This window comes from Bison bison, unplaced genomic scaffold (assembly GCF_000754665.1).
Source record: "Bison bison bison isolate TAMUID 2011002044 unplaced genomic scaffold, Bison_UMD1.0 scf7180017864263, whole genome shotgun sequence".
NCBI classification, from domain to species: Eukaryota; Metazoa; Chordata; class Mammalia; order Artiodactyla; family Bovidae; genus Bison; species Bison bison.
In genome coordinates this window covers 242,471-255,408 of record NW_011494835.1, presented here as the reverse complement: position 1 = coordinate 255,408, position 12,938 = coordinate 242,471, and the positions used below count along the sequence as shown (strand labels likewise).

The 12,938-nt window shown below is 39.3% G+C and overlaps 1 protein-coding gene across 1 annotated transcript in view; it reads right to left on the bottom strand.

Moving 5' to 3' along the window:
* The window catches only part of DKK2 (dickkopf WNT signaling pathway inhibitor 2), a 124,303-nt gene extending 111,901 nt beyond the window's left edge, over positions 1-12,402 (bottom strand). The window contains exon 1 of the mRNA XM_010848233.1: positions 12,155-12,402. Within this exon, the coding sequence (XP_010846535.1) occupies positions 12,155-12,376 (222 nt within the window). The 5' untranslated portion in view covers positions 12,377-12,402. The remainder of the gene's footprint in view (positions 1-12,154) is intronic.
* Positions 12,403-12,938: the final 536 nt, after the last annotated feature.

The following is a 12,938-nucleotide window of genomic DNA, read 5'->3' as shown; positions in this document are numbered from 1 at the left end:
AAGTGTAGACTTCATGCCCTAGAAGTGAACATTTCTAGAACAGCTTTATCAGAGTTTTTACTTTAGAAAGCTCACTTCTGAAATAGTGCGGAGGATGGTTTGAAGAAGCAAAAAACTACCACAATATTGTAATGTTCCCCTGGGAAATGATAATGGTCCGAATCAAGGCCATGAGAGCTGGGATGACAAGAAAACAACAAAAGCAATCATTATTGAAGAAGAAGAAGAATCCTCTAAATTAGAGGATAATTACTAAGGAGCAGGAACGGCAAGCAGGAAGCCTGCACTGTTTATAGCCTGAACAAATGTTTGGGTGAGATCCCTGCACATGTAACATGAAAGATCAGAGCTGCTACACTGTTCACTAGGAAATGCCAACTTAGCAACACAACAGTATGTTTTCACCAGCTTTGAAAAATACCCACTTTCCTGTTTGAAGGGTTTGTGGCAAAAATCTATTTTGTCTGTCACAATTAATGTGATCTCACAGCCATACAACTTGACTTTACAATTGGCTGTTTCCCTGAAATTTATGCTTTGTGAACCCTATAACATATATATGTTATATGCGTAACATATATGCCCAAAATATGATGCTCAAGTTTAGTTCCAGAACTTTAAAATACACTTACTTCTATTATAGAGACCCTTATTATGCCTTTCCAAGACATTTTAAAAATATATAAACAGTAACATATCTTATACATGATAGAATAAAAACGCAGAGGGCTCTTCTTGAAGTCATAGGCAGGATATTCTAATAGCAGGCTGTCTGTAGCCTGCAGGAATAAAAGTAATAATTATCATAATAACATCACCAAGTTCTAATCAGAAATGTGGAAGTATTACTACTGGCACTTATTTTTTCCCAAGAAACCCAAGAGAATCAAGACAAAAAGGCAAAGAAAGAAAACAAAAGCGAAGAAACACCTTCCACACTCGGTCTTTCTTTCTTTAAAAAAAAAAAAGAGGCAGTCTATCAAAACAGAAACTGAACTTATAATTCCAGAATCATAATCACCTAGAATTACTTATTCTTGGTTTAACACTAATTCAGATTTATCGTTCATAAATTCAGAGTGGAAAGGTCTTTAGTTTTTTCATTAAAACAGCCTCTAAAGATATAATGTAAATAAGCAATGCTTTATATTTTGCAAACAGATAAGATAAAACACCATCATTACAGGCCCTACTTTTCTGATGAGAAAACTAAAGCTTGAAGGTGTCAGATGATTTCTTCATGTCCAGCGTGTTAGACAATAGGCTAACCAGGTCTTCTCAATCTATAGTCCAGGCTGTGTCACGTTCCCCTGCTATCCTATGTAGAAACTGTATCCTCAACTGTATACTCTTAGAAATAAAGTATGATGATACACATTCTGGGCACACACCCAGAAAGAACAATACTAATGTGGGATAACAGACTAACATTAAGATGTCTGAAACATCCAAGTACCAAACACAGCATTGTTTTAAGTCACTTACTCCTGAAATAGAGAGGCAGAGATTCGGTCCATCCCAGGTGAAGAGCTCCCCTACATCGAGACCAGAGGCTGATAGGCAGCTAAGAAGGGAAGGTGGGAGCAGTCTGAGATGACGGATGCGTCATTCCATGAAAACCTGCTTGCCTCTGCTGTCTACCTTCCCTCACTGGGGCTGACTCCTCAAGTACTACTGATCTCCAACCATCATGCCCTGAGTTTGCTGCAAGGCAAGGGCAATAGCAGACGGGTCAGTGGTTTTTCAAACAACAGGTTTTGGTCAGTCTATTCTATAGTGATGACTAGTATTCAAAGATAAAGAGCAAAGAGAACAGAGCAAGAGAGTAGCACAGCGCAGAATAGAAGGAAAGGACTAAAGAATTTTTTTTTTTTTTGCCTGGCCTGCTGCAGTCCATGGGGTCACAAAGAGTCAGACACGACTGAGCGACTGAACAACTGCATCTTAAGAGTATTTATTGTTGAAACTTCTATCAGGGTTGTGTGCATGCGTGTGTGCATGTTCTGGATTACAAAGGAAAATGTTTTTCTTTGGTAGAGACTCTCTTCAGCCAGGCTTCCTGCTAAATGCATTATTAAAGTATCATGACTAAAAGAGCAGGCAAGGATAATATAGCCAAAGCCCTGTCATTTCATTAATTTTCTTTAAATCCTACTGACACAGTTGTCATCATGGTATTGTATTCTTTGCTAATACATTTTGACACACACAAATTGAGAGCTGAAAGGGGGTTCTATATATAATTTATCTCCCATTAGTTTTTTTAATCAACTGAAATTAATTCATCTGCAGAGCTTTGTTATTATTTGAAAGGCCCTTGCTAGAAGTCAGAAGATACAAGTTTCAGCAGAAGTTTCTTTGTCACAGGCAAAGTATTATTTGTAGTATTAGAGCAGATCACAACAGTCTCCCAAATTGCTTCCCTCATATGTAAAATAAGCTGAGTTAAACTTGGTGATTTCTAATGTATATCCCAGCTCTAAGCATGCCCACCTTAGTCTGTTATACAAGTTCTTGAAACCTGCAGGTGATAAAAGTTTTTCTTGGTTCTTTCTATAACACTCTCCATCTTGATTAATAGTGATTAAGCACACTTTAAGAATCTTCTTATTCAGTTATTAAATATCAAGCACTTTTAAGAGTGTATCAGGTAAATGTTGAGTAAATGTATAAATGTCGAGGTTTCTCACTCTAAAAATTAATAGTCATTTATAAGATTGGAAGTAGCAAAAAATGACTCTTTAGTGAATAGTTCAAGCTATAAAAACGAACATTACATATTGCTTAAAATATTTGTGTGCATATTATAATATGTAACATTTAATAAGCATAAATAATAGATACTTGCATCTTCTCATCAGATATTAATGTAACAAGTTCATCATAGAGGGAAAAAAATTGGAGGCCATTTAAATCCCAAGGATTCAAATACACAAAGTTCAAGAAACAAAAGCATTGATAGGAATGTACACAGCTTTCATTGATCAGCAGCGAGTGACGAAACAGACCAGAGCATAAGAAGTTGGGGTAATCAGACTAGATTCTTGTGACCTGCATTAGTCTGACCCCGGGAACTTTCTAGCAGGCTTTTTTATAACATTTAGAAATCAAAAAGACCTGGTTGCCTGATTCCTGACAATTTGATGTTAACCATAAAAGGTTACATTTCGATATGGAGATTTGTTTGTTTCTGGAAGGACTTCCAAAACAGTTGAGCAGGCAAGGAGGCTCAGTAGTTTAAACAAACATACCTCCATAAGTGACAAACGATTTCAAATAAGGAAATAATGGGTTTCCCTGATGGCTCAGATAGTATAGAATCTGCCTGCAATGCAGGAGACATAAGAGACCCGGGTTCGATCCCTGAGTCTGGAAGATCCCCTAGAGAAGGAAATGGCAATCCACTCAGTATTCTTGCCTGAAAAAAATTCCATGGACAGAGGAGCTTGGCAGGCTGCAGTCCAAAGGGTCTCGAAGAGTCAGACACAACTGAGGGACTAAGCACAGCACACCCACACACAAGGAAAGAAAAGAAGATGGAACAGAAAGAAAAGAGAACTGGGGAGAGAATGTGAAGGAATGCCCACATTTATAGCACAACGCTGTGGAGGAATCAGTGAAAACCATAAAGAGGGATGAACCAGAGCGGAAAAGAAAAATTTGTAATATTACAGAAGTAGGGGAATGTATTAGGTATAAGAGATAGATAACAGGCTACAGAGTATACAGGATGGGGACTAGAAAACAGACTTTGGATTTCAAGTGACAAATTAAGACAGTGCTCGTTGAGCCAAATTTCAAAAGGCTGAGATGAAATTAGAATGAGCAAGTGAACACTGTTGTTTGACTCTGAGCCGTCATCTCAGTTGATTGATTTTAAATGACGGTTTCCCCATCTGAATGAAGGTTTTTAGCTCATTACCAGATAGAAACTCTTACTGGCAGTTTATATCTAATACATTGAAAGAAGTATATTACATACTCCAGTGAGTTGACTTTCACTCTCAATTTAACATTATCAAAATATTTCCAGATTACCTGAATCTTAAAAAAAAGAACTCAAAACAAACAAGGGGATGGAATGGGAATAATGAGCTCTGAATCTATGAGTCCACCTCATACATGACAGGCTGACACTCAAAGAGGGTTTTAAGTCTTCCAAATTCTTAGCAAGCTCTTCGGGGTCCAAGCACTCTGCATAAAGTGTCAAGAAGTTTGTGTCTACACGGGTTGTCTTACTTTAGAGAATATCAAATTAATGCTGTTGGCAGCTGACTCTAATATGTTTTTCAACTGTTTTGGTTCCTATGCTTGAATAACTAATATTGCCATCCCTGTTAGGACCCCCTCCTATCATGGTTGTATTTTTAATGTCTGGTACACTCTTGCTTCTGTGTAATTTCACCAATTATTCAATTACGTACTATTTTGCTTTTTTTTACAACACTGACCTATTATCACTTTTAATGCTAACATGCAGTACAGGAAACATGATAGCATATGTATGTGTGTATATGTATGTTTTTTTGTCTTGTTTTCTTCTGATTGACAATTCTTGGCATTGGTGTAATTGAGTTCATTTGTTTCCTTCATGTATATCATATGCATTCATTTAGTTACTCCTGCCCATCTTGGTGGGGAAAATTAAGTAGCCACTTTCTATTTTTTACAGGAGCACTTGACCTTACATATTTCTGTAATGGTAATAGAAATAATAACATCAGTTAAATGACTGAGTGCACTTTCCTCTTCCTCCCTGTTGCCCAGTAAGTTGAGTGTTATTACTATTATGGTTGCTATTGTTATTATTATCCTATTTTACAGATTTTTTTAAAAAGGACCAGAGATTAAGTGGCTTTTCCAAAGCCATTAAGCTAGCCAGATGCAATTGAGAAAAACTCCCCTAGGAGTTCTGTTACGAAACTCTAGTGCTGCTACAAATCAACCGATTATCTGAAAGGCAGTTAGGAGGAGGTCAAAAGTAAAGGAAAAACAAAACCGATAGCAAGTTCTAAATGGCTTCTCCCTCTCTGATCAGAGTGTGATGGATGCCAGCCAGACCAATGGAAAGTCACTCCAGAGAGGCCGCTGGGAAGGCCCCCACATTGCTGATGTCAGTGGGCACACGGTGTCACTTAGAGGCAGGGGGGTGGGTACTGTGTGGTGGTTACGGAGAGCAAAATAGGATTTATGCAATAGCGTTCCTTTCTACTCGCGGCAATGCAATAATTTAATGGAGAAGAGTAGGAGAAAGAAAGAGGGTGTGTGTGTGTGTGTGTGTGTGCATGCGTGTGTTAGTGAATTTTCTCTGGCAGGGAGGCAAGTAAAGGCAGAGATGACACTACTATGTGCCTAGTTTTGAGTCCATAAACTATTCTCATACTCTGGCTACTCAGAGTAGCAGTTGGCATCAACTGCTTGATGGTTTGGGTTTGGGTTTTGCTATGGTTTTTAATGAACCTAGAGTCATACCTGTGTGAGTCGAAAATAGAATAGGGAAGAATAAAATAAAGGTCCATGTCTCCTCTTAACTCTGTATTGTATAGATAGTGTACCCATGTCTTATTTGGCTGGACACTGTGGCAGCGCAGCCTGGTAGGTAACTATTCAGGCTCTAACACTACATCACTTAGGTCCATGTTGTGGCTTTCTGCACCTACTGCTGTGTGACTGGTACAAATGGCAAAACCCCTCTGTGTCCCAGGAGAATTATTGCTTTATCATTTATAAAAAGAAGGGCAATATTAGGACTTACTCGCTTCAAAGGGCTACTGAGAGAGTGAAAAAAATTAATTCAAATGAAGTTTTTGAAGCAATGCCTGGCAGAGTAAATAAGTAACAAATGGAACCTCTTACTATAATTTAATGTGTGCTATACCAACTTGCAAGCCAATTTAAGAAAATGATATCGGAAAGCCACTCTTGTCTTCCAGTCCTGGGAAGAACATTCTTATTCTACATGATAAAGCATAACATGGAGAGCTAAAATTTTTACGAGATATTTGGATAAATCTAACACTTAAAAAAGTCTCTCTCCCTAATTGTAATGCTTTGTTTTTCTAATTAATGTTCATATTCATTCACTGCTTTTATTTATTTGCTTGCTTTAGACAGGGTGGGATAGCTAAAACGTTGTATGATAATGAAATATTTAAATTTAAGCTATTGTATGTACCAAAATTATAATACTTAAGTAGAATCAACCAATTAAATTAGACCCTGCAATATATTTCAAAAGATATCTGATGCACATTTGTCCCTTTTATCTGACTGTGGAAAAGAGATAAGTAACTTATTAAAATATTTACTACTTTTCTGTTTTGCTGATTTTATTCCTACATTGAAGCACATAGATAAATCTAAGCTACTATTAAAATCCCACAAACGTAGTATCCTAATCAGGTTCACTGGTTGTGGATAAAAGTTAAAATACTAATTCTGTTTTTAGTGCTGCATAAACTGAGTTCAAATACGTCAGTTTATATCTGATATTGAAATCTCTTCTGCCTCAATGGTTTCTGATTTAATTTACCATTACAAAGACAAGGATTTACAGGATGAACTGTCCCTAAGGACTCTGATTAGACGTTGGTGTTACTCATGGTCTTCCTTTCTTGTTTTGAACCCAAAGGAGTGGGCAGTAACCCAAAACTGTTAACATGAGAGACTCATTGGGAAGCCACTATTTAAAATATTTGGATGTTGACTTTCCTCCTGTGGACAGATGTTCCTATCAAAAAAAAACAATCACCCGTATTTTATATCAGTTGACCTCTGTGTGTGGGAGAATGGTTTATATTTATTCTGGAAAACAACAACAACAACTATTAGAGAAAAATATATCGTTCTCTAATTCCTGGAAAGTAAAGCGGGAACAGAGGAAGAAAAACAATTAACTTCTGCTTTCCTTAAACAGTAATACTAAAGTTTTGTTTTACATTCCATATTAACATATTTCTATGTAATCTTAAAGCAATGTTACATGACACAAAAATCTATCTATTATTATTAATTTTGTTTTGGGGAGGTTGCTTCAGATTTTTTAAAAAATGACTCTAAGAGGAATATAAATATTGCATAAATGTTTTCAATGGTTAAATAATTAACTAGGAGTAGCTTTATCACCTTTATGACTAGAGGTATAATGAAGCAAAATGACTTAAAAGGGTCATGAGAAAATCACAAAAATAAGATTGTAACTCTTTTCAATGCTACATCAATACCAAAGAATGAACAGCCAGAAGAGACTGAGTCTAAAATACTAAATATACTGACTATTATAAAGGCCTCTGTAATTTAACAGGTCATTTTACTGTACACTTAATATAACTGTGCAGGGAAAAGAAGAAGAAAGCACGATAGTCTCCTAGGTACCCTTCTATTACATTGCTTTCTCTACTTTAAAAATTATACGATTTGAAACATCCTGGGAAGGAGTCTGTATCAGAGAGGAGTACTCAAGAAGACTATGGTAAGGTCAGAGTCACAGCTGGAGTGAGTTTAAGTAACCTTGTCCTTTGCTTTCTCTTCTCTAACACAGAAATGAAATGATGGATGTCCCCACTTAGATTATCATTAAAATACTTTCTTGCTATTCACTAGGTAACGTTCACTTGTGTCAACCATCAACTCTCTACTGTCGATAAAGAAAGAAAAGAAGTAGTGTAGTGTATTTCAAATATTTTTGTTTGTTTGTTTGGAAAGAATTAATTTTAGAGATGACTTGCTTTCCCGATTACGTTTAGTGTCAACTGAAGTACAGAGGAGATAGCAAATATTTAACCTCTAAGAGGGGAAAGTTGGGCTGGGATTTTCAGAAAAAGGTCACGGCTAATTTTAGAAAGTTAAGCGATCACCTCCAGAAAATAGGATATATAGTTTTTTTCAATGAGCATTTTCATGAGTGCATGCAAATAGATATGGCATTTTTATTAAAGAAAATTCAAAAAAAAATATTAGTGTTCTCTTACCAACTTCCTCAAGCTTCCGTTTTAGTGTATTTCAAGCATTCTTTTCTTACAACATAATTTCATCAAACCCCTGTCCCTCAAATGTCCAAATTATATTAGAAAATAATGGAATCTGAATTTATATGAAACCAATTTCACCTTCTTTTTAGAGACATATACCAAGAAGCTTTTCTACCTTTAAAATATAATTATTTTTCACAGTTCTAATCATAAGTTTTACAAATACTTCAAATTCATACAGCGTTGTGTTCAAATTAAATCTGCTGGTCTCAAAAAACAAAACAAGGAGTAAAGGCTAAAAGAAGCAATTACAAACACATTCAAAAGATTTCTCATTCACATATAAAAAAAAATCACTGTTCATTTCAAGGGTAAACTGATTTTATAAATTGCTTTTTGAAAAAAAAATCTGCCTTTAAGGTGGCCTGCAAAAATCGATACCTCATACACCTGAGGTGATGTTGAGCAATAGTGTACTTAACAGAATATATTTGTTCACATGATACTGAAATTTTGTCTAATAATGCTTTTGATTTAGAAAGTTTGCAAGTCTCTTCATAAATTGAGATGTATAAATTATTCATATATAAGCTAGTTACAGTCCTACGATCTAATTTATCCAATATACATATACAAACGCATACTACCTTTTAAAACCCATCACTAATAATAGATGCAAGTGGAAAGTCAAATTAAAACAATATGAATAATTCACCAAAATAATTTTTGCTACTTCTGTTTCCATCACCTGAATGAAGAGTAAGACATTCAACTTTCTATGGCAGTTTGAATCAAAACTCATAACTATGTCTTTGAAAACAAACCTAAGGATGAGAATTTTAACATCCCTGGAGAACAGTGGATTTTCTCTGGGCACCCTCTAAATCTTTCCTGAAATTCAAAGACAACTTTTCCAGAAGTGATTTACAAATAATCCACCTTGCTGACAGGACAAGTAGAATTCCTATAAATAAGAATATTTTCTTTATATGACATCAGACTACGGTGAATCAAGAAAACCTTGGAGCCCATTTAGCCTCATTTTCACGTTTGTAGATTAATGAATTATTAAATTTCTTCAACAATTTCTTCTGCAATAGCAATAACATTTTTATTTTTATTCTCCATTATGAAAATAAATCAGGAAAAGTAGACAATCATTCAACTTTCACTTAAGGAAAAGAAGACTAAAGACTAAGTTTCTGACACTCATACTTGAGGTTTTATCTTACAGTCTCTGGTCCCTGTATCTTTACTGTTCAGGGCTTCCCTGGTGGCTCAGACAGTAAAGAATCCACCTGCAGTGCGGGAGACCTGGATTCAATCCCTAGGTTGGGAAGACTCCCTGGAGGAGGGCATGGCAACACACACCAGTATTCTTGCCTGGAAAATCCCACGGACAGAGGAACCTGGCGGGCTACAGTCCACAGGGTCGCAAAGAGTCGAACACGACTCTTAGTCGGACTAAGTCAGTGACTGATTGACAGAACATCATCAATCAAAGACTGAGGATGGGAGACAGACATATTAGGCCTCAAAATGACACTATATAATTAGTTTTGACAGTTGGCATTTTACTTACAAATTTTCTCAATCAATTATTTTGTGATGGATAAAAATTCAGCTCAACTGAATTTTATTTGTAGTTTTTCTCCATAAAAGGATGTGGCCTCTTCCGTTTGGAACAATCTTTCTAATTTCCATTCCACTGTTGAAAATAAGAGTGCTAAAATTTTTGGTAACCACATAAGAAGTGGAAGTAAGAAGATAAAGAGATCCATAAGTATTCAAAGAATTCCTCTACCTCTATAAGAAACAGTTTTTTTTTCTATTTGTTCCTTCACAGCAGTACACATTTTAGACCACCCGATAAACAAGTGCAAAGCCAGAATATACAAAAGATAATAATTTTATTTTCCAGCTATCTTCCTGTGATTCAACTCAGTGTTTCATTCCATGTTCCCACTGTCTCTAATATGTTACAATTTTCTCACAAATCCGATGTCAATTTTTAAGGATCCTGTATTACAATTAAGTGAATATAATGAAATATATTCCATTGAACCACTAAGATATGGAGAGCATAAAAGATATTCAACTCAAAAAAAAAAAAAAAAGGAACTTCAACTGATGTATAAAAGAAATCTTCAATTTGAAGACATGCAACATAACTCAAATCCTCTTTAAGGAGCAGAAATTTGGAGAGATAGAAAAATAAGCAAACATATTTGTGTATGGATTGATATCAACACATAAGTGATAAGCCAGGTTTTTAGATGGATCCCACAGTCTAGCCCATATAACCCTATGGCTAGTGGTAGTACTGATATAACTGATAATTTGACTGAGCAACATTAGGTGTTGGGGCCCATGGTGTCAGAAGCTTTTAAACTTCTTTACAGAAATTCACAGAATGTACATAGATTAGAATCAAAAGGAACCTCAAAGATTACTGGGTCCATCCCTCTGTTCTTGGCTGAACTCAACACGGCTCTTTTCAACAACTGATAAGGTGGAATTTGAAGTCAGTAACATTAGGGGAGAAAGTCAGATGATTTGGACTGAGCGCACCCTTTCTCTGTAAGCTTTGACCCATTGTGTGATGGGTTTCTAAGAGAATGCTGTCAGTTCCTATTGAAAACGGCAGAGCATTTCCTAACGAGGAGAAAAGAGCAATGAGAATGGTCTTGTAAGTGTGGATGGAGGTGTGTGCACATGTGTGAGAATATGCACAGGACATGTATGCCTGTGGTGTGTATGCAGATGTATAGTTTCTTATTTCCCCTGAGTCATTAAAAAGAATCCTGTGTTTGCAGACTTTGTTTTCCTTTCAGAGGAGAGCTGAAATGTTTGACATTTCAGAACCCAGGAAGCATTCTGGAACTGTAGAACTAGCAAAACTCTCCCCGTGAGAGGGCAGTAGGGGGCCAAGCAGAGCAGACTCTTCCCTGTGGTCCCTCCAAGACCGGGCTTGGCTGTCAATCTTCACCCTGACGCCTGCGCTGCGGGCATGGGCAGTGGAAGACGCTGCTGAGAGCGCGCACAGCAGCTGCAGCAGGCTCCTCTCGTAAAACGAGGAAACCCACAATCTGTGAGGCAATGACCTGCCTTTATGAGTTGACAGTTGGGCTGTGTGAGGTGCCGGTGCTGCTGGGCAAACTGGCTCTCAGTCTTGGCTTCCCACAAAAGGAGCGGAAGGGGGAGCTGTAGTGGTTCCCAGTGCCCACAGGGCCCCCTTTCCTGGCTGCTGTGTGCTGGCCACAGCGGGTGCCGCGTGGAGCATGCGAGCTCTTCTCTCTGTGTCTGTTTGTGTAACTACTTGCATGACTGTCAATCTCCCTGTCTGCCTGTGTGACAGAGAGACAAAGATGCTCGGCAAAGTTTTCACTGGAAAACATACCTCGGGAGTTCTCCTGGCTATGTCCCAGGTACCCTGGTCCTCCGCACCTGATACTACCTCTGTCAGCTCATTATTTTGTTTCCTCTGGGATGATTTATATCCAGACGTGAGAAATGCACGGGTACTGAGGTTTTCTGTATGTGACCTAACTTCACGGAACTGAGAAGGAAGGAGAACCTGAAAAACGGTAAATTTTCCCTTCGGATTGTAAAGTACATGGGATAAGAGCCCAGAAACTGGACTCAGACTGTCCGAATTGGAATCCCGCTCTGCCACCTACACTAAGTGTGTGCCTTGGGCAAATAGCTTCTACTCCTTGCCTAAGTTTCCTCATTTGCAGGGAAGGCATAATAACAGCGCCAAGCTCATAGGGTGGTGAAGATTAAATATATGGAAAACTCGTAGAACAATACCTGACACCCAATAGTTGCTGTGTGTTAGCTAGTAACAGCATCCTCGACATCCGCTGTGTTAAATGCGGAGAAGGATTGTCCTGCCCATTTTCCCCATCGGTACTCACTAGGGCTCCGTACATGCCCATATCCCAAAACAGAAATGACAAAGTACCCTATCCCCTATCCATCCCGCCCGCTTCATATCCTCCAGCACTCACACCCACACAGCCATCCCCACCAGCGCAATCGTGCATCTGGGAACCCCTCCCCAGCTATCCTGTGCGCCACACCTGGGGGCGCACTCCGTGTGGGCTAAGTCAAATGAAGTGCCCAAGAGCCCCGGTCCCTACCTCTTCTGGTTGAAGAGTGTATTGGGGGTATTTTCCTACCTGCCCCAGGTTTTTGCCCTTCTTACTGCCGCCGAAAGCCAGTCCTTGGTAAGTGCCCGCAGATCGATTGGCGGCCTGGGCAGGCGTCTCCCCGCCCAGAGAGGACTTGATGGAGTTGAGTTTGGCCCGTGAGCTGCCGAACTGTGAGCTCTCCACCATCAGCACCGCGGCCAGTAGGAGCAGGCAGCGGGAGGAGTCCTTGCCCCGCATCAATGCGGCCATCTCCCGGCGAGGGGTCCCCCGGGGAGGCGCAAAGCCCGCAAGGATGCGGATACAAATGGGAAGGAGGACCCCAACACGGGGCCCTGCACTCGGGGCGCCGGGACTCGCAGACTCTGTTCCCCCAACCCCACTTGGCTTTGGGGGCCCAGCACCGTGTGAACTCAGTCTCAAGCCTCAGACCCGGAGTAAGCGCGACCCAAGCAAGACCCGCTTCTCCGCCAGGGCAGGAAGTTCTGCAGTAACTGGAAGCAATCAAAGGCGAGGCGCCTTCTCGCCAAGGAGGCGTGACCCGAGGTGCAAGCAGACCCAGCCCCACGGACCGCACCGCTTCCGTTGCTCCTTGCCCACACCTCCTCCGAGGTTCTGCCTCGGCTCTCAGAGGTCCAGTCCTCCTCTTAACTGCTCAGGAGGTCCACATGAGTTCGTTCTCCTTCGGCCTCAGTTGCGTTTTCTCTCCTCTCTTCCTTCTCTACCTCTTAGGTCTCAACCTCTGCGGGACTAAAGTCCTCCTTTTCAAAGTTAGCGGGCACTAATATGGGAGATCAGGAACCGCCCCCAGACC